Raw genomic sequence first — 26,955 nt, 5'->3', positions numbered from 1 at the left:
TTTTCAGTCAGAGAGAGAGAGTAGATTTTGGCATTAACAGTTAATCAAATGAAATTTGAGAAGTACAGACATCACATGGTAATTTGCCCTTAGGAAACCTAATAGTTTCCTATGGCTCATGTGTGCATTATAAGAACGTCAACAGTGCTATTTAAATTACTTAAGACTTTCAAACACAATTATTTGTTGTAATTCAGACAACTCCTAATGAACTCATTTGGTGAAAACATCATTTAGACACAGGCTGTCATATTTCAAAGCTGCTGCTGAAGGACTTATCTGCTCAGATGTAGGCAAATTATATTCCCTTTGTCCTCACAGGAAGCATGGAACCGATTTGAAAAGATTATCCAAATTTGTACCAATTTACAGACACTGATATTCACTTGGAAATTCAGACCTACCAGAAAGTTATTAAAAGACCTGCTGCCTAATTGTTTCTCCAAAAACTTTTCATACCATGTAGGGTAGACATATTCCACCCACAGAGACCATGGCATTAATAAACTATCAATTATATAAATGGCTACAGAGTAAAAAGAAAATTCTCTTTCCTGTCTGATCATGATGGAAAATATTGTTAGTGACTATTTATAGTAGGAGACTAAAAGAGCAATCTGTATAACCTCTGCAATTTTGTATGGATAATTTTACCTGAAATTTCTAGAGAACAGAAGCCTCTGGCGGTATAATGTTCATAATGAACCACAGGATGACTTCAGGCAATATTTAGTATGTTGACATAGGATTATACACAGTATTCAATTAGAGAAATTAAAAATTGCCAAGGAACAGCTACCATACGAGAAAAAAAAAAAAAAAACACAGCAGAATGCACTGATTTCTACCTAGATATATTTTTTGTAATTGTAAACTATAATTACAATTATAGTTTTAATAATTATAGTTGTAATGTAATTATAACCATGATTTTTGTAATTATGAAAAATTTATAAAACCTGTCGATCATACCTGGTTACGCCTGTTTTCAAGCAAAGATGTTTCATACAATTGAGCATTGTGAAGAACAATTCCACAAAATGCCAAATATGCAGCAAAATCCTGAAGACAGATAAACATAAGCTTTATTCAAAGATGAACTGTTAGATCTTTTTGCTTTGAAGTATTAATTGATATTTAAAGATTTCTGGCAATCATGCATTCAGGGTTTTTTTCAGTCACTTGTAATTTATTTATTTTTTCCTCAAGAATATCTTCTCCTTTTTTAAATAGAATAGTCTTTCAAGTTTATCCCAGTGAAAGTACGATTGCAATAAGAAGCAGATCAAAAGAATCAAGTCATTTTGCAACAATACAGATTTTACCTAGAAAAACATAGTATGGAAAATCTGTTATTTTGGGGAATTCAGTCTCTGAAGTGGAAATAAAATTCTGCTAACATAGCAAAACTACAAGGTTTTTTTTTCACTTTCTGAATGGTATTAATTCTCATATCTTGCAGATACTCTGTATGCATTTTATGCTAAATAGGAAAGTTTTCAAAAGGAAAGAGTAAACTCTGATTTTTTGTTATTGATGAAGATTGAATCATCTTCTTCAGCCTCTTTTGCTATTCAAATTTAATATGAGCTCCAGAAATCTCTGGAAAGCAACTACCGTGTCAGAACTGGGAGTCAAGTTGCCATCTCCTCTTCTGATGATCTCATATATTGTTTATAATTTATCCAAGGCTTTTCTCTTCCTTCAATTGCTGTACTGGGAAGCGATACGGTATTTAAAAAATAATCACTGGACAAATTTTAATATTCAAAATATATATTTTCAGGGATGCCAAGAGAATTAATATCAGTTCATAAAATATTATGCCTATTATAAGCTATGAGACTGCCCTACAGTGTATTTCAATAGAATAAGCCTGTGTTTCAGAAATATATGAGAGGTATCATCCCAATACAGAAATTAAACTACATCCCATCTACTTTACTCATGGTTTTATAAACAAAGAACTCTGGAGTATAACAAGGAATTTTCACTTGTTAGAGGTGTTTCACTTTTTGTAACTTTAAAATGTTTGATCAATGTGAAAAGTAGTAACATAATCAACCCCTGCTCTCCTATGAAAACAGAGACATAAATATCCAGCTTCTGTACCTTTTCATCTTGCTCTGTGAAAGTCCCACCAGTTCCAGATTTCTTATTAATTGCTTGAGCCACACCAACAACCTAGTGTATTAAAAATGAAATAATTAGATCATTTTTAAGGAGTCTGTCATTGGACCCCAGTATTCATAGACGCAGGAGAAAATAAATGATTGTTACATGTATAACTTGGTTGACCTTTGCATAACCAAATGTATTTAAACTCATTTATTTCTAATTTATTCCTATTAAAATTTTCCAAGCATGAATGTGACTTATCAAAAAGAAAGAAGTGACAAAAAGTCCTGGATGCTCTTATGAAAAAGGGTTGATTTGATCCAAAACTTGTTCTATAAATTGAAGCAGTCATCTCACAGAAGGGAAGCAGTGATTTATACTTCTGAAGCCATAATCAACATCTTTCTCTAATGGTCATCTACTTTTGTGGGTATAACCTACCCTTCCTGCTAGCTCTGACGAAGTTTCCAAAACATACCCTTCTTACTGAAGGCTTCTTACAAGATCTATCTACCACAATCTTTTTGCTTTCTGTTTATTCCTGAAATTGCTCAGACAGAATTTTTATCTAAACAGTATACAAAGGTTGTGTACCTGGCAGAATCAAGTTTGTTACTGTAAGTATTTATTTACAGATAGGTTTTGAAAAAAATTGCTTTGAGATTGAAGTAATATAAGATCAAGTTGTTAATTACAGTAGTTTTTTTCATCTTACTTTCTTTTTGGATAAACAATACCAGGAGAAAAACATGGTGTGTGTGTTTAAGAACTTGTAATTATGTGTTACTCATGAAATTTATAACTTCTAAACTGAAGGAGGTCATACAGTTATATTTTTGTAAGGGAAAAGACAACAGTTTACTGTCTCTTACACCAGCATTCCCAAAATACTGATGTTACAAGTAAGGTCATTGTTCTGCAGCATGAGTCACTGCCAACTGTGGGCTCAAAAATGTCTGTCTGAAATAAAGCTCAGCTGTCATGTCCATTCTGTACAACACAAGGCTTCTCACAGTCAACTTTTCATTTACTTCAGTGAGGATGTCTTATCTAGACAACATTCTCACAGTAATAGCAACATACTTGCCATGTATATTTCTACAACAAGCTTTGAATTGTAAGCAAATCCTTTAATAAATCTATATGCTTTTACATTTACTTGCATGTGTTAAGACTAATGCTTAGGCCTTTTCTCCTATCACTATCTTTTCTGAGTTTCACATTTCTTTTCTTTTTTTTTCCAGCTTTGGTCCAGCATGAATGAAGACAATTTTAACGAGTTAAGAAGCTGTCTGTGGCCTCAGAAGGTGAGTAGTTCAGTCTTGTGTGAACATCTCCCTCACAATGAAAGGAAAGCTGCATGTGCTTAAAGCTAAAAGAAATTAGTAGTAGAATCATATTAGTACCACAGAAATACTATTTAGCCTCCCTTCATTGTTTTCATGTATTATTTCTCATGTATTAAAAAAAACACGTGTTGCAATGGAAATGGGCATTTTCGTATCTTTGTTAAGGCCTTCCAATAAAAGCTTTTAATAAGAGGGGGAAAGAATATTGAGGAGAATAAACCTATTAAAAATTTATAGTTGACTTAATAATAACAATTTCATGCAAAAGACAAACTGCATAAAGTACTTTTTTTTTGATAAAAAAATCTTGACCAAAAAAAACCCAAAAAGTTTTCCAGTAACATTCTTTTAAAGAGAACCTTGTTGTATGTGCAATTTTTGCATATAAAATTGACAGTTCTAAAAATTAAAGTGATTCAAATTCTAGCCTGAATTTTATTTATACCAGCAGAACTTCATTAAGATGTGTATTATTCAGGTTGGGTATTAGGAAAATCTTCTTATTAGAAAAAGCGGTGAGGCATTGGAACAGGCTGCCCAGGGAGATGGTGGGGTCACGGTCCCTGGAGGTGTTCAAGAAATGTGTAGCTGTTGCACTGAGTGATGTGATATAGTGGTATGGTGGTGATGGGTTGATAGCTAGACTACACAATCTTAGTGTTATTTCCAGCCTTAACGGTGCTATTTGCATTAGTTACCAATTGGAGTCTTGGCTGCAAATGGGTAATTAGGAGAAGATGTAAAAAAAACTCAGGGAGATTTGTTCCTTTTGCTAAAATAATTATGTAATTAGGACAAAAGCGATAGCATTTTATGCTGTGTCAAACATCAGTCTGCATTTTAGAGAATCCTAAGCATAGTATGCTTAGTATGCTTCTTCTCTGACAAGGTGGTCAGGCACTGGAATGGACTGCCCAGAGAGGTGGTGGAGTCCCAACTCTGGGGGTGTTCAAGGAACGTTTGGATGTTGTGTTGAGGGACATGGTTTAGTGGGAGCTGTTGGTGACAGGTGAACAGTTGGACTGGATGATCTTTTAGGTCTTTTCCAACCTTGGTGATTCTATGATTCATTTTTCAAACTTTCTATGAATAAATATGAGAAGACAGTAAGTCTGGTTCCTCCAGATGGGAGTTATGTTCGCAGCAGCGGAAAATATGAATGAAATGTTGACTGTAGCTACTATGAGCTTAGCTGTACAGAAAACTTAGATAACAGGTATATCAAAAGTGTGAAATATTTGTGGCAACAAAGAAGACATACATCTGTATATATGAGATAAACCAGATTCTCTGTAAAGCCTGAAGAACACGGTAAAAAAAGTGACAGCCCACTTGAACATTCACTGATGTACATGCACTGTTCCAGTCTAACAAAAATATTTTTTTTGTTGTTAATTTACCTAGGCACTGTTTCATCTTTCTTTCTTAACTATCAGGAAACAAATCTCCTTTAAAGCTGTAGCACTAAAGCAAAGATAGTTTTTGTCACTGTCTTGCTAAGCCTACAGAATTACCCTGCTTATCTGTTGTTCACCCAAGGAAAAACTAATAGGAAACAGAGAGGCTTAAACAGCTGTGAAACGGGATGACTGCTAGAAAATCATAAGGAAGTGCTGTGGAAAGAAGAGGGACAAGAATAAGGGAGAGTAAAATTGACGTAATTACTATTTGCTTGTACTTAGATATCTGTAATCTCGTGTCCTAATCCCTAAAGTAACCAGTGATTTTGTTGAGTGCTACAAACTCTTTTTCATGCGCTTTACCACTAGTCTGACTAGGGAGGAAGTTACACATACCAGTCATGAAGCTCCTAGCAAGACCCTCTGTCCAGGTTTACTGTATTTATATATATGTATATATATAAATTATATATATATGTATATATCTGCTCAAAAGGGTTGAGCAGAAAATAATAAGCTGTAAATAAAGGACCTTATTCCCTGGTCCAGCCTTCTTTAAAATCAATAGAAAAAGAAACATCCTCTTGGATCAGAGACCAAATATTCTGTGATTTGCCAATCAGATGCTATAATACAGACGTATGTAATGAACACAAAAGCAATTTTGATTATGGAATATTTCTCTTATTATCAGTCCCAAAAAAGGTAATAAAAAACAAACACCCAACAATTACTGAGTTGATAGCCATACTTTTTTTCCAGCTCAGAACACAGCTCTCCTAATTGTATTCTTGCTAGCAACACAAGCAGTCCTCCAGTGCTGCCAGTTCTATAACCTTTCTTCTTCAGCTCTAACACATTATTACATTATATATTAACACATTATAATATTATTATTATGCATTATTTTTATTAAATAATCTGTTTCAGTGGTTGTGTCTTTCCTCTGAAAGTAGCAGGCTACCTGGAGTATTTCTTATTAGATGATAACTAATGACTTCAGTTCTGATGACTGTGATCCAAATTTTATCTGAATTGTTTTGTGCTGCAATTTTCTGTACATTAAGACTGCAGGCCTAATTCTGTGAAAGCTTTTCCAGCTCTACACGGAGTCAGTGCACTCTTTAGTTTGTTCTTACTTCAGCCGATTCACAAAAAGATTGTTTTGCATCCTCAGAATAAGAAAATATACATATTATTTTCCTGGCACCTGTAAAGAAATAACACAAAGCCAAAAAATAGTAACAGGAAGAAGAAAATTCTACTTTTATCTCTTTGTAAAAATGGGCACATATTCACATGAGAGGACAAATTAAGTGGTTTTAAGTTTCCTTTGCTCTCCTGCTCCTGTAGAACTTAGATCAGGCTTATAAAATTATCCTGTAGGAGCAGACTTTCATTTTTAATCAACAAAACTACCACATCCTCTATCATTCTTGCCAGCAGTAGCTTGCATGATTCCTAGCAGTCTAGCTTCTATAAAATATCTCAGCATTAGGTGAAAATCCACCCAAGAAGCAAATTGCAGCTCTCCATCATCCTGCAGCAAGGCTGCTGCTGAATTGGAGTTAGTGTGTTTCAAGTGAGGTTGGCTATTTCTACTCTATACTAGGGTAACATTGTCACATTTCTTAAAGCTCATCAGGATACTTTAGAAGGCTGTTGTAAACAGAATATCACCCTGATGGACTCGGAGAAACTTCAGGGTGACTGGAGATAGAGCAAATTACAACAACATCTAAACAATTGGAGTGTGTATTGACAGAAAAAAACAGTTGCCTTGTGAATAAGTAGGAAGTTCAGTCTCACGTGCTTGAGGCCTACAGCCTGCATGACAAGTCTCAATACAAGTCCCCACATGAGAAAATACTACAAATATTAATAGAAGTTAAATCAAAATAGGATCTTATGGAAATTACTTTGCACAACTGAAAGAAAAAAACGTAGCAATTGCAGAAACTGATGTCATTTCTGTACATACTCTACAACAGTCACAATGACTCTCCCATTCAGGAGCCATCCATTCTACAGGTACACCAAAACAGAGAGCTTTACTGAGCCTTGTATCAGTTCTGGATAACTCTACAAGACAGTTTAAAATAATGACTTCTATTCAAGGCCTTTCTTCCTCACTCACATTCCTCATTCCTCATTCAGGTTGGATATTAGGAAGACCTTCTTCTCAGAAACAGTAGTAATGCATTGGAACAGGCTGCCCAGGGAAGTAAGTGGTGGAGCCAATGTACCTGGAGGTGTTTAAGGAAAGGGTGGATGTAGCAGTTAGGGACATGGTTTAGTGGGCAACATTGGTGGTAGGTGGACAGTTGAATTAGATGATCTTAGAGGTCTTTTCCAATCTTAATGATTCTATGATGCTTCAGTGATCAGAATGATATAGCCTTGCCTGCCCAAAAGCATCATGTGGCAATACTTTTGGCATATGATGAGATGGACAGAATTTCCATTTAATTATTAAACAATCATTGTACAGCACTGATTTGCAGGTATCATAACTTTGATCAAAGCCCCCAGTGTTGATACAAAGCTTGATAAATTTGTATTTGAAGTATTTCATGAGTAAATAAGAGCTCTTTACAAAGCTAGCACTATTTATGCATCTGTAACCTGACCTCCCTGGTACAAAAAAGACACGGATCTCCTGGAAAGAGTCCAGCAGAGAGCCATGAAGATTATATAGGGCCTGGAGCAGCTCCCCTCTGAGGTTGGATGACTTGGGTCTGTTCAGCCTTGAGAAAAGAAGACTCAGAGGGGATCTCATTAATGCTTAAGTGTGGGAGACATGGCCAAACTCCTCTCATCAGTGCATGGTGATAGGATGAGGAGAAATGGCCACAAACTGAAGAACTAAAAATTCTGCACCAGTGTGCGTAAGAACTTCTTCACGGTAAGGGTGATGTCAGTGACACAAACTGTCCAGGGAGTTTGTGGAGTTTCCTTCTCTGGAGACATTCCAGACCCACCTGGACACCGACCTGTGCAACCTGGGCTAGGGAGCTGCTTTGGCAGGGGGTTGGACTCCATGATCTTTGAAGGTCCCTTCCAACCCCTACAGTTCTGTGATTCTGTGGTGTAACGTAATGTTTCTGTGGCATTTCTGTTGGCAAGAATAGATTCACTAGGGCAATGAAAAAAGTGTTTCCATTCTTCAGTGTATCTGCGCAGACAAACTTATACGTCACTACTTTTCTCTTGGCTAGATTAATACTAGTTGCTGGGTCCTTTCTATGAGGTCTACTAAGAATCAAACTGTTTTCTTCTTTTCATCCATGGAATTTCTTATTAGTAGTTATTTTTAAGTAAGATGTGGTTTCTCACATGCCTCATGGAAATAAAGGAAAATGTGAAAAACATCTACTGGAAAAATCTCCATACTTCAGCAGGCCCAGAGGATTTAATAATCAGCATGAGATTTTCTTCCTCTGAATTAATGACTCTTTTGTTTTAAAAAAGAATACTAATACTAAACAAACAAACAAAAAAGGACACATTTGCTTCTCATTCTCAGTGTTTATTTTTGAATGTCTTCCAGAATTATCTTTTGACTGAGATTGCTGACATGGGCTAAGGAAGTATTCACTAGCTTCAGTACTTCTAGAGGGGCCTTGGGAATTTATTTAGTTATTTATTTAGTTTTTACAGGGAGGAGACAGTATATATATCTATATATATATATTTTTTTCTTTTTGTCCCAAAAAGCAGATGGCAAGTTGAAGACTGTTTCACTGATTCTGACATCTGTTTGCATGTAGCAAACTGTTACAGTCAGAGGGACAAAAACCTTCTGGTAGAGACTTTAAAATCAGAAGGAAAAAAAAAGTGTTATCCTTTCCTAGCAGAAATCTTGTTCACAGAACCACAGGACTGAAGGGATTGGAAGGGATCTGTAGAAATCTTCTGTTTTAGCTCCTTAAATTATTGCATATAAGAGTGAGTATAACGCTCTCCTCAAAATTCGTGTTGGCTGAAGCTTTCAAAATAAATAGATAACTGCTTCATTTCCATTTGCTGATGCACTTAGGAGTGGAAGCCTAGCAGAAGATACGGCCAATTGCAGGTTTATTCAGCCTGTAAGTCATGGCGCATTTCACCAACGAACTACAAGTCTTATTCTGTCCTCCATCTAGCGTGAGGACCCGACAAGAACCTAGCACTTTCATGCTCTCTGGCTTGCGATACCTTGTAATTAAATTCTGATAGCAATTACAGAGAACACAATCTTTTTTTCCATTTAGCAAAAAAGAAAATGGGATGGCATGTGTGAAATGTAAAACCTTACATCAGTTTGACCTGGGGCACTGCTCTCTATCTGTCCTCCACACAGCACCTGACCTGCTCGACAGCTGGCCGGAAAAGGGGAGTGTTTTAAAGTGGGCATGAGAGTAGGAGAGTAAGACTAGAAGTTTTGTCCATGAGGCACTATCAACTTAAGACAATTTCAAGCTCTCTCCTTGAAGTATTGAAAAAATATAGCCAAATTTATGTTAGGTAAAGAAAGGTAATCCTGGCTGATAGTCTGGTTCAGCTAGAGTAAGATTCAACAAATCAGCTAAGTCAAAAGTTTAATCAGTTTATTTAATGAGAAAAGGCTCACAACAGTGACAGTCAGGGTGACACACTCTGTAAAGAAGATTAAAAAAAAAGCAGAAGAGTAAGAAAAAAGGTAGTTTAGTAACTTCGAGATGATGTCGGCAGCATTTGTTTTTGGAGTTTGAAGACTTTGATCTATCTGGAAATGATAAATAGCCTGAAAAACAAAGGAATTATAGGAGAGAAAATGTCCATCTTAAATCTCTGGTGCACTCTATAAGGAGCCTTACACTCTGAAAGGATTCAATGAATTGGTGATGTGGCTGAAGGCCGTTACTCTCAGGATCAAATACCAAACAAAACAAAAACCAAACAACAAAGAAATACAAACTATCTCCCGATGTAAGAAAGTGGATCTTGCCTTTTTTCAATTCCAATTTTATGCTTTCTTTGTCTTTACTGATTCACTCTCGAATTGCTCAGTGCAAAAAGACATTATAAGATTCCACAAGAATTTTCCCTACCTCAATAGAATCATATTCAAAAGGAGAACTTCTGTGACAATTAGCATTGATGGGAAATGCATGCAAGAGATCAACGAGCAGATACACATTATTTTAGTTTAGGACTGTTTTCACTTTAAATTAGATGAATGTTGTGTTTAACTCAGTAGGCAGCTAAGCACCATGCAGAGGGAACTGGAGAAAAACTGAAACTCATGGGTTGAGATAAAAACAGTTAAATAGGACAGAAAAGGAAGAGAAACTAATAATAACAATGAAAGAATATACAAAAACAGTGATGCACAGTGTAATTGCCCACTGCCCACTGACCGACACCCAGTCAGTCCCTGAGCAGCAGCAACTCCCCCTGGCCAACACCCCAAAGTCGTACTGTCTGTCAAGATCCCATATGATATGAGGTATTTTTTCAGCTGCTTTGAGTCAGCTGCCTTTCTTCTATTCCCTCCTAGCTCCCTGTGTCCCGAAGTCTTTTCTGGCAGGGCTGTGCAAGAAGCTGAAAAGACCTTGACATAGTGTAAGCACTGTTCTGCCACAACTAAAATATCAGTGTGTCATCAACATTACTATCATCCTAAATCCAAAACATAGACCTATAAAAGCTACTAGGAAGAAAATTAACCCCATCCCCACCAAAATCAAGACAGCAACTTAACAGAGATTTCTCTGAATCACAAACACATTTTCAATGCCTGATCTTAAACACTTAATGTGTTTCTTGATTTATTATTAATGAACATAGTTAACAGAATGTAAAATATGTTTTAGACAGTGATAAAAACAATTATTGTCCTGTGATGAACATAATCTAGATACAATCCAAGTTGAAGCACAGTAACTCTTAATTGCAATCTGAACATGTACAGTAAAGTTGCATATAATTTGGATTGTGACAGATGCTACATACAGGAACCATGAGCGGTACCTCTAGAATTAAATACATACATATTCTACTTCTGCCTCTTGATGATTCCATATGTCTTATATTACTGAGCTAGATAAAATAAAATTGAAATCCAGTCGTAAACACAAAGTCTTTTTTTAAAAGGGATGGTTTTATGCTGTAAGATAATGACTGACAGCTAAGGAAAGTTTAAAGAATTGGCATAGTTTGAAACTGTATTACTGGCACAGTGATCCCAGTACTGCAACTTACCTCCTCCCTATGGTTCTTTATTGGCATACAGAGAATACTCTGAGTCTTATACCCTGTGATCTGGTCAACTTCTGCATTGAATCTTGGATCCTGATACAAGAGAAAAACATAATTATTTGGATACTTGACTTTTTTAAAGGGTAAAAAAAAATCCGATATCTGACTTAACTGTTCTATAGGATAGCAAAAGTTCCATTACTACCTAATAATCATACAAAGTTGTTACTAACAGTGCATTCAAAAAAAAAAAAAAAAAAAAAGAATTACATGGTACATTAGTACCTGTGGATAAATACAACTGCCAGAAAGAGCAAAACAAAACTCTCAGGAGAAGCCTTTCTTTAGCCTAGTCCATCTTTATGATTAATTTATGCATGTATCTTCAATACAGCTTCTATCATCAAGAGGAAATGACAGAAGTATACAGAAAGACATGTAGCCACAGAAGAACAAAGTTTCGTGATTAGTCTTTTTGCTTTACTCTGTTGCATTTTTTTTCAGCTGAAATTTGTTATAAAGCCTTGATTTTTTTAAACCTCACTGTCTATTTCTAAAGACTGCTGTCTTTTCTCTAGTAATGTATTTCAAATTAAGCATGATGACCCAATTCAAGGAGAAACTTTGAAAATAGGAGGATAGGTGAAGTCCCACTGAAATAATGTAATTAACAAATGTTCAGGCACTTCTCGAGTTTGTTGAAAATGAAAACATATGCAATCGTTCTGCACTCCTTGTAGCTTCTGAAAAATATTGTTTGGTAATGGTACCTAATTCTGTAACCATGCTAAGAGTAACCAAGACATGACCAATCAGAAGTATTAATTTTGATCTATGTATATTCCTATTGATCAATTAATTAATTTATTCAATTTTCATCACCCCTAAATTCAAAGCACAAAATAAACATATCCAAAGATTCTGGAAATAAGTGATGTTAAGATGAGCTGTAAGAAAAGTCTCCCAGTGCTGGATTCCCTTCCTTTTTTTCATCTAGCCTTGCATTAATTCAGGCAAATTACAGTCTTATTTTATTTGGAAGACTGCTATGTAGTTCGAACCCGCATCCTGGTCTTGTTCATTCTGCTCCTCATCTTTCTGCCTCAGATTCAATCAAATCCTGAAAACTATCTTCTGCTGTGGGACTGTAGTTTTGCAGACAATTACATTCGTAATTTCATTCATTTTGGTGCAGAAACCTAAACATTTACTTGTTGAATGCCAGAAATGAAAATATTTATGTGCATATAAATGGTTAAAGCTGAAAATCTGATCGCTAATGACAAAGTTGAATAATTTACTTTGAAGTTATCATTCCAGTTGCAATAGTCGTAGCTCCAAGTTTCTCTGTCTGTGCATATATGTAATACATGTATTATAATTTGAAATTTACTGTCTGCTTTCTATCTTGACTGGTGTATGCTAGTGTAGCTTCAAAAACATATGCTAAAATGACAATATTACACGAGCAGATAATATGTCTTTTTCTCGGTTCAGCAATAGCTCATGAGAGGATTTCTTGGTTTACCTCATATGCATTCTTGATGTTCAGAGGCTGGCCTATAGCAGCTACATGGCCCACGATGCCCTTGTTCCACTCCAGGCGAATGCAGTTATTTGAAGCTTCTTCCAGGGTGGAACCTTCAGCCACATCAAACAGCCTGCTTACAAGAAACTTCTCATTAGAGCTATCCTCACAGACCAAGAACAGGGAATAGCGATCAGCAGCTATAAGCTCGTGGATATGTAGGAAAATTTTATGGCAAAGTGCTGTGACATCCAAATGACTAGAAATGTCTCTCACAAGTTCCAAAAGCCTTGAGCAACGATCCCCTGCACTGGTCCCAGTCCTTGGAGATTGCAGAGGCATCTGTTCCTTCTTCTCGGAGCCAGAGAGGAAGCTTACTGCTCCTACAGAGTCCTTGACAAAAATCGGCCTTAAGGGTCTGTCGAATTCTGAAGCAGAGATTTTCCTTGCTGGTGTTCCAGAGTTGGTGGTCTCAGGGCAGGCAGGCTGGTGACAAGCACAGGATTCACTCTGAGATTTGGTCCCCTCTTTGCAGACAGGGATGGTATGAACTCTCTCAGCAAACCATGCATTAACCATTTCTCTGTAAAACAAAAACAAAATATAGTAAACAATGTAAGTTAAAAACGTTTAGGAACTCATATGTTTTGAAGAGGACACTGCAAAAACAAAACTTTAAACCTTTTCATACAGTAAACACGAGTGAACATAAAAAGAAAACTGTTTCTGATTAAAGGAAACACCTCAATAGGCAGATGAAAGCTACTTATTACGTGGGTTTCAGAATATAGAAAATAAAAAGTTTACAGTAATGTTGCGCTTGAAATGCATAAAATTCAGTTATTTGTAAATGGAATTGAAAGATCTATAAATTGAATTATTTATAACATGTATAAGTGAATAAAGATAAAATTTCCTCTTTTAATTCTATTTTTCTATCTTGAATTATCTGTAAGCACATATATTATCAATAACATAGTATATATTTTCTTATCAGTGTAACACTTCCTCTAATATTTCCTTGTCCAAATTTTATTTATTTATTTAAATACAGGGCTTTTTAAATCTAATTAATTAATTAATTCATTCATTCATTCATTTTCTCTGTAACAAGGCTTCCTCACAGCACATGATCTGCTCTCAGTAGAAGTATTTTTTTCTGAATTACATAATGTTTGGTCCTACGAACAGCAAATATATTATTAAAAAGTCTGATCTCTTGGAAACCTTTCATGGTGGCAATGTTTTAAATTTGGGATATTTTTTATTTGCTTAGCAGACCACAGGATTTTCAAGAGTGAAGCTGAATGAAACCATGGAAATTAATCAGGTTAGTCAGCCGCTGATCAGTTACAGGCATCAGTACATGTTAAATATGTGGAGCATAGCACATGGCCTTTTTTTTATTAATCTAAGCTGTAGAATGCAGTGCTGTTAGTTGTTAATTGCTAATTCAGAGAAACATAACTGATTAAAATCTAAAATCCACCAATACTATATTTATTAGCACACAATCCACAATAGAATCCACAATAGGAAACTTATCTGTCTTACACTGAGTAGGTTTGAAAGAATCTCTCAGATTTTGCAATTGCATACAATTTGTAGGCCTCAACTGCAGACAAACATACTATGAAAAATTAAATTGACTTTGGAAATTGGGTGACTGTAAAAAGAGCACCCGGCAAAAGAAAGTCATGATGTCACCTCACCCATTCCACTTCTGTGTGGACTGCATGGTAATTCTTTCCTCTCCACCAAAGCCGTTTAGTTGAGGCAGATCTCATTTAAAATAGCACTGTAAAAGTAAATTCTTCTCCTATTTACACTAATGCAAGACGATGATAAATCATGATAGATTATTCTTTATTTTATGTATTTATATATGTTGTCCTGATGATGCAAAACCTTACACAGACGGTTCAGCCCCAGTGATCTTAAAGGCTGAATGTCCGCTGCGGTCACATAAGACATTTGTGAATTTTCTGAAGATGAGAGCATTGAGTTTCATAGAATTATAGAACTGTTTGAGTTGGAAGGTACCTTGAAAGGTCATCTAGTCCAGATCCCAACTCTCTAGTTGTAAGGGTCTTTGTCCAAAGCCACTACATGAAATATTGGACAGCATTAGGGCAGTGGGAGATTTGCCTCTGAGTTCCAGAGAGCTAGGATTTCATTCTGAGTTTTTCCATTTTCCATGAAGCTCCTGAAAAAGTGCTTGCTATAGCAGTAATACACTTCAATCAACAGCTATTAGAATTTTGCCAGCAATCTAAAGCTAAACCAATTGTTGGAAACATTATGCCAATGAACACAACGAAATTCCGTTGTTATTCTGAGTGAGTTTTGGTTCATTGCTTAGTTACTTATTATTAAACAATGTAAACTCTGATTTTTAAGTATATTAATAAAAACTACTGATGATCTTTTTTAATTACAGTGGCAATATATGCTTTTTGTGAAATCATCTCATTCAAATATTTCTTTCAATGAAGATTCATAAGCAACTTCTGATGTATTAATAAGACTTTGATTTAATCAAGATTATAGTACTTACACAGCATAAATAGTAAATGTGGGAGTTGTGACCATTTATTGCTAAAGTGCATAATATACACAGGGCAATATCACATTTGCAACAGCTATTATAATGAGAATCAAAACAACATTTATAACATTCATTTATTTTATAACATTCATTTAAAATCTTCAATTTTAAATTTAAAGAAAAAGCAGAATAAAAATTAGTGGTGACAATGACTAAAAATATCCTTAAGAAAAGTAAAAACTTAAAATGAAAAAAAATATGTAAGTAAACACATCACTTCTAATATAAGCACTGTTAACTTTTTATTATACATGCTATGTTATATTTTGGGGTTGGTTTTTCTGATTGCCTTTTTGTTTGTTTGTTTGGTTGGTTTGGTTATTTTTTAATATTAATCTCCTCGAAGCAATTACTTCAAAATTTTAGCTTTTTCTAAATGAAATTTAGCATCTAGTACTAAGGCTTCAAGTAAGAATAAGAAAATGTGAGCTGAGTGCATTTAAAGCCTCAAACACAGGAAGATAAGCAGAGAATAATCTATAGCTTGAAAAGAAGTCTTGTGAGTTGAGCAAGTTTCATGTTTGTGTTGTTGACTTGATTTTTGAACACTGAGGACTGGCACTGATGTAAAATAAGATTTATATTTGACTGTAATAACTTAGTATGAGATGGAGAGAGCTTTCTTGAACTAGGCAGTGATTAGATACAGGAAGCTGTGTATTTTGTCTGTGCATTTTGTTAACGGATCAGCATGAATCTGTACTGATGTACTGAGTAACAGCATTTTTTAATGGATCTGATTATCTACTTAATTACATATGAGAAAAGGAGAATATGAAATGCTATTATTTTGCTTAGTTCTGTTTTACATTGAATTTACATTGGTGCGTATGTTAATATAAGACACAGGCAGAGAAAGATTCAGGTACCCTCTATAGAAAAGCAAAAGCAGAATTTTGGTCTATCTTGAAGCCTGCCTTTTCATTTATTTTTGAGTGCTGTGTAATGATGTCCTCTGGCTTTAATAATGTAGTAAGAATAATAAGTAAAACCAGTACATTCTGAATTCCCAAACTGTGGACATGAAATAATTTAGGTTTTACTTTTTTGGCTTTTTGCTCTGTAAAGCAAGCAGTCTAATGTTTCTCTGTCTTCTGGAGGTTATTGAGGGATGTGGAACATAACTGTAAAACCTTTCCAGTGAAAGTAATTGCATTTCTTTAATAAGGACTGGGTACTTGTTAGCCATCTGCAGTACTTATAAAGTGCTTTGACATTGAACAGAACTGTATGTGGAGCTGCATAATTATGAGTAACATATTTCTCTACCCCTTAATGTCTCTTAGATGATGGTCCAATAGATTGCCAACACAGTGTGCAGTTCTCAAAGAGCTCTGTAGGTTAACAGCAAAAACAAAATCTATACTTTTTAAAGCATGGTTTTGAACTTCAAACCATTTAGGTATTTTAGTTTAGGCAACAAGAAAGCTGTTCAGATTCAGCTGGAATAAGAACAGTGTTTGCTGACCTTTTACCGAATACTTCTAACAAGGAAACTATTTAGCTCCTTTTACACACAGTTATGGGTGGAATATCAGCATTTCATGTTAAGCAGTGTATTCTAGCTGTATGTGGAATCTATGAGATGAAGTCTTGAGAAATGTTGACAATCTATCCTATTTAACAATGCCCGACGTGATTTCCACAAATAACTATTTTCTCAGCAAACAGCACAAGAGATCCAATACAAGATGCATACTGAACCACAAGTGAGATGACTGAAGTGGAAATTAGTAACCCATTATACGTATGACCAGATGTTATTTGGAAAGGACAATGTGAAGAAACAAAAACTCTTGGCTATTCTATTCACACAAGCAGCCATCAGCTAGCATTGGTAGTGTTAAGAGCTGACAGTAAGGACCATGGTGAAAGTAAGCTTAGAAGTTACAGAACATTAAACAGAAGCAGATACTGATTTTTAGTGGTGTGTTAAATTGTACAGAAAGTAGGACTATCAGCAAAGCAAGAGATTTTTAAGATAAATAAACAAAAAAGAAAAAGGAAAAAAAAGAAGAAAAATGAACATAAGCAACTGAGAAAACAGAGACAGGTTGGTCATACAGAAGGGAACATGGATAGATCTGGAAAGAGTCTCAGCTTTTTTTATTTTCTGTGCCTTATCAATCAAACCATGCTGATCTAATTGATATTCTACTCACAGTCTAGGAATGTTAAGTAATTTCTTGTACCCTTCTTTGCATCACTGATTATTTTCAGAATACACAGCATACTTCTCAAAACACTAGCAACAACTAAAAGCACCTGGTGAAGATATTTAAAGAGTAACAGCCCAATTATAATTGCCTTGCACGTATGTAACCATGTTACATATTTAAGACCATACAGATGTGACTATTGTGAAAGCATGAAGAGTATTTGGAGAGAAAAAGGAAAAATAGCACAAAATACTGAGAATCAACTATAATAGTCTACTGCATCCTACCCAACTTGCACAAAAATGTCCAATAATTACTAAAGGAGTAAGTGCTGAGAGGATTTTAGTGAAACAACAAATAACAAATTTTCTCTGTTGCTCATAAATCTTTCATATAAACCACATGTGCATTTTCAGCAGGTGAGTTGAATGTTTTGCCAATGTTTCATTCAAACCAGAAGTTACTGATAACCAGCCTGCCTTCCTTTCAGCTGAGACAGAGTTGTCTGTCTTCACAGTGTCTGCTATGATACTATGTTTTGGTTTTAGGGGAAAAACAATGTTGATGATACACTGATGTTACTAGTTGTGCTGAGCACTGCTGTACAGAGCCAAGGCCATTTCAGTTTTCTGTTTCTCCTACTGTCCTAACAATGACAGACAGACCAAGGAGCTGGGAGGAGACAGAATCAGGAGAGCTTGTATAAACTGGCCAAAGGAATATTCCATACACTATGCGGAAAGAAAGTCTGGAAAGGGATGTTCAGCTCTCTGATGTGCTTCCACTGCTAGTGGGTAGCAATTGCTTGTGCATCACTTGTTACATGCATTTGTAAACATATACATATAGTATATATATATTTGTTTCTCATATCTATTATCTTTTTTTTTCTTTTATCTATCTTAGTAAATAGTTTTAATTCAGCCCATGATTTCTACTTCGATTTTTTTTTCTTCTCCATCCCAGTGGGAAAGGTGGGATTGAGCAAACAACTATGTGGTGCTGAACCACCTGCCAGGTTAAACCTCAACACTTCTTCAGGAGAGGAATTGAATTCAAACTTGCCTGCAATACATAGGTCACTCCGAAAGTAATGACTCCTATTTATTTCCATAGAAATTATAACTACAAAGTAGACAGTAACACTAATTGTTAGAGCAAATTCTCAGCTACAAAACACTACCTTTCAGCACAGACACCATGATTAGCTGTGCATTTTTGCCAATGATGAACAAGAGCCTGCATGCTACATTTTTTAAAATCTGCATTGGCATCTGGAATGTGGCATGTCTTTCATGACTGTTTCATCTCCATAAATGTTCAGCAAGCACTGATGAACATCAATGGGTGCTATTTTTTTCACACAGAACAATACAGTTCCACACCTTTGCTTTGTATGCCCTTCCATGTCAGATGCTATTTTGTCAGATTGCTTATCCACTGCTATCTGGCACACGGCAATAAAATCTTACAGAACATTGGTGGGAAGATTCAGCCTCTACTGTCATACCACCAACATCCACCTCTGATGTCATAGGCTAACATCATAAAATAGGACACATTACTTTCAGAGCAGCTGCCACAGAATGCCAGCTTTTAGGTATCTGAATTCCTGTAGTCTAATACTGCAGATGTTGATGTCTTCAAATTTCTTTCCTGTGTCTTGACATAATTTAGACACAGAAATCATTGAAAGGGTTAACAACTTGAAATCTATTCAACATTAAAAAAAACTTTGAATGTTACAAGTCACTTGAATATTGAACTTGCCCTCCCATCTACTTTCCAGTACATCTTATTTCACCATTGTGTTTGATCTGTTTTTGTTTCCTTTCTAGCTATGGAAAGACTTAAATAAACTGTGCAAGGCCTCATTAGATGGAAGCATTACAAATGACTGTGAAAAAAGTGTTTTCACATTTACTAAAAAGGTAAATTGACAAGAACAATAATTCTTTTTCCTCAAATCCTTTCCAGTTGTGGCTACTAAAGATGCTGTTTCTAACAGTGGTAGGCAAACAGTTTTTGAAGACCAAGTATAACTTGAAGTCAGTGTCAATTTTTTTGGCACAACTTGTTCAAATAGATAGACTTATGTTTAACATGTAAGTGGTCTAACTGATTTCAGTTTGAATACAGATCTAAATGAAGAACTCTGATTCATTATTCAAACCACACTCACATGAAAGAGTGAAATAACCATTTTTTGGAACAATGAAACAATATAAATCTTGTGTGATGCTTCTGTTATTTTTAAAATAGGAGGCAGAGGTTGATTTAATACTTTGAGCATAAGTATTAGAAATGGGAAACTCATTGATAGGCAATTCTTACATATTTTCAAGTATTTTTAAAAGACTGCAAGCTTATTTTTTCCCAAGAATAGCTGTTTTGTGTAGGGATTTCCTATTCACAGTATAAAGACAGAGAAAATCCTCAGACTCTGAAGGTCAAAATCTAAAACATGACCCTTAATTTCTCCTCCAAATGTTACTTATCATTCCAGGCTCAAAAATCTTAAAAACAACTATGGAGCCAGTTATTTAGCTGTGAAAAGCAATAGCACAATAGCAATTGCTTTGGTGAATGATGGAAAGTTCAGTTCACACCTGCCCAGAGACTTTCCAAAGTCTCCACCACTTCACTTCCACTTAAAGTCCCAAAATAGGGGTTAAGTAAGACTTAAGTGGAGCACAAGTTTTGGGCTGGCCCTCTGTTCAGGGCAAGTTCACCATAAAGTACAAATAAATGGGAAAATATATATATTTCACTAAGCAAATATATTTAGTGGCTATATTTTCAGTGCCAGACCTAATGTGAAATTATAAGCATTGAGTAATTCACAAGGGCCATTTGAGCAGGGTTTCTTTTCTGGCACTTTGTAAATAGCTCCTTTTGTATTTAATGCTTTATTTATTTATAGTAAATCATATAAGTAAAGAATCATTTCATATACATTTACCTGTGGTTTTTTTTCAGAGAAAGACTTGCATTCTGTGATTTTATCAATTATATTTATTCCTAACAAAAGCAAAATGTTTCCTCTTCTGAACATGAAAATAAGTTGTAACATTTCAAGTCTAGAATATGTTGTCTAAACTGGCTTTGTTTTTATTTCAAATCTGAATCACATATTCCCACACAATTCATTTTTAATTTAGCATTCAAAGAAGCAAAAACATATACCACATTAATTAACCACATTTTATTTTCTACCTGGCCTCTAAGGTTTGCCAGTTGTATTTTAATTAACGTGTTGAGCATTGCCTGTTCATTTCTTTTTCACTTAGGGCAAACAATAAGTAGTAAGAGCATATTCTCCTTGGAGATGCTCTGTGATATCTGATGATTAGTTTATCTTCATGCCAAAAATTCTATGTGGGAGTTGAGATGATTGCTTTTGAGGGATTAAATATATAAACTGCTAGTAAGTGATTTCTAACTGTTTCTCAAATTATGTTTTCTTCAGTCTATGGTATTTGCTGCTTTAGAAATTGTTTCCAAAATACTTAGGCACAGACATAACTTTACTTCCAAGAATAAATGCCAAAAATACTTAATCACATTTACAACTTCATTAATGTGGATAAAATTCCCTACCTTCCTAAATGCTTTTTGAGTCAGGAGGTTAAAATATTTTGGGATGATCTTAATACTTGCAGTTATCAAGAAAGGCAAAAGGATTTGGAAACTATTTATAACTGAGACAACTATGGAGATCATTAAACTTACAAGAAAGCTTTCCAACATTTCATAGAAATGATTTTTTTTCTGCACATCTTTCTCAGAAAAGCTCTGTAAACATCTAATAAAAGTAAGTGCGAGAAAGTATTCTGATCCCTGTATTAACACCTCTGTTTCCTGTAGCTTTCAAGCCATGGTCCACAGAATCAGTGGGTCTGCAGCACTCTTGTAAATGCTTCGGATCAAATAACTTAGAAAAGCAAGGCCACTTTCAGCATATTTGAACAATTTGTATAGGATTCTATGTCTCCGTGGGAAAATTATAAGGGGTCCTTCAATCAGAGAAGTTTAAAAACCAGAGCCACGATAGGCATAAGTATGGCTCATACCTGTACGTTCTTAGGATTAGTATTTTTTCATGTCAGTACATTTTCCTAAGAAAAGCTGTAGGCCAAATAAAGTTTCAGTGCAGAAGATTTTATATAGCTCTATCTCTGATAATCTGAATTTTCATACAGTTGCTGTAAAAATTCATTTATTTTCAATTAAAAAAAATAGAAAAAACATTGCTAAATTAATAACATAATGACAGATAGCCTTTGTGAGATTAAGCATCAGATAGCCCACTCAAGAGGAAAGACATTTCTGAGATGCCATCTAGATGCAGAGATTAGAAGGCAAATGTCCTAAGTATACCAGGCAGCACACCACAAACTGGTGGTCCACTAACTATCATGAAGAAAAAAACCAAAACTGCACTTATTTTCAAAGTAATAAATGTAAGTGATATATTAAAACTGTGCAATCTCTGAATTCCAGCCAAGTATGGGCTCCCAGTAAATACCACTTCTGGAAGTGCCATGCTGTTTCAGGGCATTTATTTTCCAAAAAAACAACCCCACCTTAATTCATTTGTAAATATTTCCTAACCCTGCTTAATAAGCCAAGAGGTATTTATAACAAAATAACCTATTTCCAGTGAAAGACATACTTGGTTTAATAATTTATATCCGTTGTACCATACATTTAGGAAACCAGACAAAAACTGCCTGGAACAATGCCTATAACCAAGGGAATAATATATACTCTGGTTGTTCTGGCAGTCCACAGTGTGTGACTGCTAAGAGAACTGAAAGAGAACCACTCCTGTATTTGTAAGACTAGGGACAATCGTAAGTCAGAAATGCAGAAGTATTCCGCAGAGAGATGGAATACATATCAAGTTTGAGCACAATGATGCATGGATCGTTTTTAAGGAAACATAAAATGATAAATCTTTAGGAGGATGAAAAGGGTAATGGATTCAGCCATAAAAGCCATACAGTTTTGTTACAATAGCATCTAATTATACTTAATAGCTTCCGAGAGCTACGAAGAGCCTTTAACAAAGTAGGGGTAAACACAAGACAGACTAAAAGAAGTAGCTTTACTTGAAAACTTTTCTGCTTTCTAGGAAGCTAAAATATGCTATGCAATTCTAAACCTTTGAAAGGAAAATACAGCAAAAAAGAAGGAATTAAATAAATTGCTTAAATGTAGCAGCACCCAGGCATTTAGGAAGTCTTAAGCCTCTAAGTGTGCAGTAAGACACTCTCCGTCCAGCAGGTTTGCCACACAGAAGACTGAATGACTAAGTGAACCAAATCCATCTCTGATTAAACTTCCCTGAGAGTGCTGATAACATACTTCCCCTTTGCCGATCTGCACTTTGATCATACTGTTACACCTTGTGGATAATAGCTGTTTCTATCATCACTGTATATCACTTATCTCCCTGATGCAAAATAAAGTAATAAATAAGTGATTCTGTAGCTTCCTACTCATGGGATCAGACTTTGTTCACATACTGGAAGCAGGGATAAATGTAAAGCTATTAATCTGTACTGCATGTTTGTGCGATTGCAACTTTGTGCTGCGCAGGTGGAAGCCAATCACCACATCTATAGAACAGAATCTGTCAGTGCACTCAGCCATCAGAGACTGAAGGAAGGCAGCAAAGTGGCCTGCCTCAGACTCTGTCTACCTTGACACTCTTCAGGATCAAAATACAAGGTGTAAAACCTTTGTATATAATTATATTCTAGGATGTATTTTAAGGGTGAGGACACAAGCTGGTGCAAATTTGTTGAACAGATGACCTGCATATCCCTTCTCCCTTCTCCCATGATTCTAATAATTGTCACACCCATATTAAAAACAATAGTTAATACAAATAAATAAAATAATACAATGAATAACAGCAAATTCTTTGTTTTCAAGTATCAGAAGAACAGCTAGAACAATGTGTAATTTAAATGATGAAAACTGATACTAATATCAGGCTGACCTATGCGAAATGGAATAGTTCTCTCTTGTTCCATGAATATGTTGGCTTACCCAACTCCCATACTTAAAAATTAAAATCTGCAGCACAAGACCACCCGAAGTATTTATTTTATAAGCAGTAATTATGCTTCTACAAACTATTTTGGTAGTAATGGACAAAATTTTGGTAGTAATTAACAAAGCACCACAGAAATGTATTCATTATAATATATATAAGTATACATAAATTATTTGATAACTTGCATAAAACAAAATTAGTTTCTGATTCAAAGCTGATCATCATCAATAGAAAGGGCTTTGTAATAATAAATTATCTGTGCACAAATACTTGAACAACATATAAAGAAACTTTAGCCAGTAGCGATCATGCCTAGCACTGCCAAGTAGAATATGCCTTTGTGCTCTGTAAGATAGCAAGTTCAATTATATCTGGGGCTACTGCTTTCAGGAACTGTGAGGACTTTTGCATATTATGAAGAAAAAAAAAGATAAGTAAATTACGATTAGAAAACACTTAAATTGGGCTCAAGGAGCATTTTTTGTCTTGACAGAATAAGCTAAATGCTAAGAAACAAAAGCATTCACAGCACAGTCTGTTCGTGTATTGCTGCCGTACAAAGATTCAACTGACACAAAGCATAACAGTAAATGTTAGACTGTCTTTTCAAGCTCTAACACATCATAACAATGTAGAACATTAAACTTTTTTATCAAAAGAAATCAATTCCTTCAGACTGCTTAGGTTTACAGGATATCAGGTCAGCTAATAAAATCTGGACCACCATGCAGCCTGGTAACTCGTAACTTGTCTCATCAAATACAAGCTGTTTTACGAAAGAGGAATTCCTTATTAAATATTTATAGCTTGCTATTTAGGCAGTAAGTAAAAGACAAAAAGCAAACCAAAGCATTCCACGCAAAGCAACAGAGAGATAGTTCTGAAACTAAAACAATGTTTCCACCACTGTAAAACATCACAGAATTATTGCCAAGCAAGAACTCCCAAGTCAACAGCTTTTCTGCAAAGCTTCTCTAAATGCAAGGGCATTGCTGTCATGAAGACATGCCTGAATTGTACTTTGCAAACTACTGCCTGTCTCAGACTCACACAAACACAAAGCTCTACTTCAGCGGAAAAAAAAAAAACACACCAAAAAGACTAACCAAACCCCTCCATGGGGAAAACAAATCTGACACAGCGGTTACTATTAATTAACATTCTTATTTGTTCAATACTACTTCCAGTTTCCAAAGGAAGTGTGACAGGCTGAACTAATAAAATGCTACTTCTCAAAGCTGCTAACCTCCTATTTCCTGGGCAAACAAGCTACCCTTCGTTTCCATACCATGCACTAGTGTTCAGCAGAGCAGCAAAGTTAACTACGTCCATTGGTTACAGCTACGCACAGCCTATTTTAAAAAATTCAACACTTAAAAGACCTTTTTAAAGGCAATTTTGTCAAATGAACCTAAGGAAGAAGCAGCAGAAGAAAGGGGACTGTGTGACAGATGGTCACTAAAAACCAGGCGACCCCTGAAGCTTTCTAGCTTGCTGTGATTCAATTATTAATGGGGATTTCTCTTCTTACCGCCCCATCCCATGCAGAGAGGAGCGGCAGCAAAGCCTCCCTCAGAACGCATCCATCCCCGCTAAGTGACTTGGGAAAGAAGCAAATCGGCAGCGGTGAGCAGATGGTGCGAAGCGGCTCAGGAACAGGAGAGGAGACGAGAGAAGTGAGCCCGCGGAGATGGCGTGTCCGAGGCACAAGCGCAGGACTTACTGACCCGAGCTCTCCAACGGGATGTACCGTGGGAGCTGCAGATCGCCTGTGCTCTGCATCCCCACTGCTTTGTTTATCGGAAAATATTCAAAATGGAAACCTGACTCCACTTCTAAAAATAGCTGAATTTACTGAGTTTCAACTTGAAGTCCCACTGCTGAAGTGTGACAACGGTACGCAAATACCTCGTCTTATCTCCAAACGGCAGCATGTCAAGCCAGGGGGAGAAAGCCTGGACGAGCTCTTCGGGTCTTTACATTAGCTCTTCGTAAAAATAAAGTAAAAACCAATAAAAATAAAAAGGGCAGGGCAGGGCAGGGCAGAGCAGCCGCCGCGAGCGCTCAGCCCCGGGGAAGCGGCCGCTCTGCCCGCCCCGCGCCGCAGCCCCGCTCCGCGCTGCCCCCTGCCGGGCTGTGCGGCGCCGCTCCCTCCCCCGCTCCGCCGGCCGCCCCGGCCCGGCCGGGCTCGGCGCTGCGGGGCTGAGAGCGCTCCGCAGGAGTGCCGGCTGCCCGCCCGCGGCAAGGGGAGCTGCTCGCCCCGCCGCCCGCGGCTCTCTGCTTAGCCCTGCGCTCTCCGCCGGGACGTCACAAAAGTGAGGAGCTCGCGAGTCGAGCGGCGCTTTGTTTTGAGAGGACCAAGTAATGGCACACCCTCCCCCCTCCCGACGGAGAAGGCTCCCGCGTATTTCCAGTCCAAATCGCAGAGCAAGGAGAAAGAAGTGTACTGCCCGCTGCTCTCGAGAAGTTGAACGAACACGTTTTGGAACAGCGCGGGTAAAGCGGGGCTGCGGGCAGAGCCCGGCTCCGGGACAGCTCCTCGTGCCGGAGGGGTAGCCCCGCCGCTCCGCACAGCCCCGCACGGCCGCACACAGCCGCACACAGCCGGGAGAGCGGGGGGAGCCGGAGCCGGGCAGCGCCCGCCTGGGAACGGCGGTGGCAGCGAGACGGAGCCGCTCCTGCCTGGCTTCAGCTTGGACTCCTTCGAGGGTGGGGGTGGGGGAACAGTTTTTCATTCTCTTCGGAGGCAGCAAAGGGAAAGCGAACAGCGACATTTTGCCGGCAGGGAAGGATCCGTCCCTCTCCCAGTCTTACCTTGTGGCTTTCCTGACAAAGTAGGAGCGGGCGAAGTCGCAGTGATCGTCCAGCCACGCTTCCACCGCTTCCTGCTCAGGCGAGGGGTGGCAGCTGCGCTCCATGCTCCGCTCCGCCGCCGCTCTGCGTCCTCTCCCGTCCGCCGCCGCCGTCGCTTCCCCCGCGAGCGGGGCCGGGGGCGCGGGGCACCCACTCTCCCCCCCTTCTTTTCTTCCCCCGCCGCCGGAGTTGCCGGCCTGCCGGGGCCGGCTCCCAGGTGCTCGCCCGGCTCGGGCGGCGGGAAGCCCGCGTCCGGCCCCGGCCCCGGCCCCGCCGCCGCACCTCAGCGCATCCCCGGCCGCTGCAGGCAGCCGGCTCCACCTCCCGCAGCGCCCCGAGGGGCTGCCTCGCCCCTGCCCCGCCCGGCACCGCTCGGCACGGACGCGGTTCACGGGCGGTAGCCCCCGGCCTCGGGCTGGCGATGCCCGGCGCTGGAGTGGGAGAAGGAGGCGTATGCTGGGACTGCTGCGGGGACGGCTGGCCCAGGCGGTCCTCGCGGGGCAGGGGGAAGCGCAAAGCGATGAAAAAGTAAGTTGTTCTCCGTGCGTCTGCCAAAGGGATCTCCCCCTCCCCCCCCTTCAGTTATTCTCCTTTCAAGACATGGCCTGCTTAACCCTTCTTGAAAAAGGGGTAGAATAGAAGTCATCGGAG

At 37.6% G+C, this 26,955-nt stretch overlaps 1 protein-coding gene across 2 annotated transcripts in view; it reads right to left on the bottom strand.

Annotated features, from left to right (window-relative positions):
* The window catches only part of PDE5A (phosphodiesterase 5A), a 56,081-nt gene extending 29,610 nt beyond the window's left edge, over positions 1-26,471 (bottom strand). For both annotated transcript variants that reach the window (XM_065736830.1, XM_065736831.1), the window contains exons 1-5: positions 26,266-26,471; positions 12,618-13,200; positions 11,093-11,182; positions 2,113-2,184; positions 973-1,062 (exon numbers count right to left, since the gene is read on the bottom strand). In XM_065736830.1, the coding sequence (XP_065592902.1) occupies positions 973-1,062; positions 2,113-2,184; positions 11,093-11,182; positions 12,618-13,200; positions 26,266-26,369 (939 nt within the window). In that variant the 5' untranslated portion in view covers positions 26,370-26,471. The remainder of the gene's footprint in view (positions 1-972; positions 1,063-2,112; positions 2,185-11,092; positions 11,183-12,617; positions 13,201-26,265) is intronic.
* Positions 26,472-26,955: the final 484 nt, after the last annotated feature.

The sequence above is a fragment of the Cyrtonyx montezumae genome, unplaced genomic scaffold (assembly GCF_038088225.1).
Source record: "Cyrtonyx montezumae isolate F1298 unplaced genomic scaffold, pur_monq_1.0 scaffold_2, whole genome shotgun sequence".
NCBI classification, from domain to species: Eukaryota; Metazoa; Chordata; class Aves; order Galliformes; family Odontophoridae; genus Cyrtonyx; species Cyrtonyx montezumae.
The sequence above is the reverse complement of the archived record's forward strand: the minus strand, read 5'-3'. Positions and strand labels throughout refer to the sequence as shown.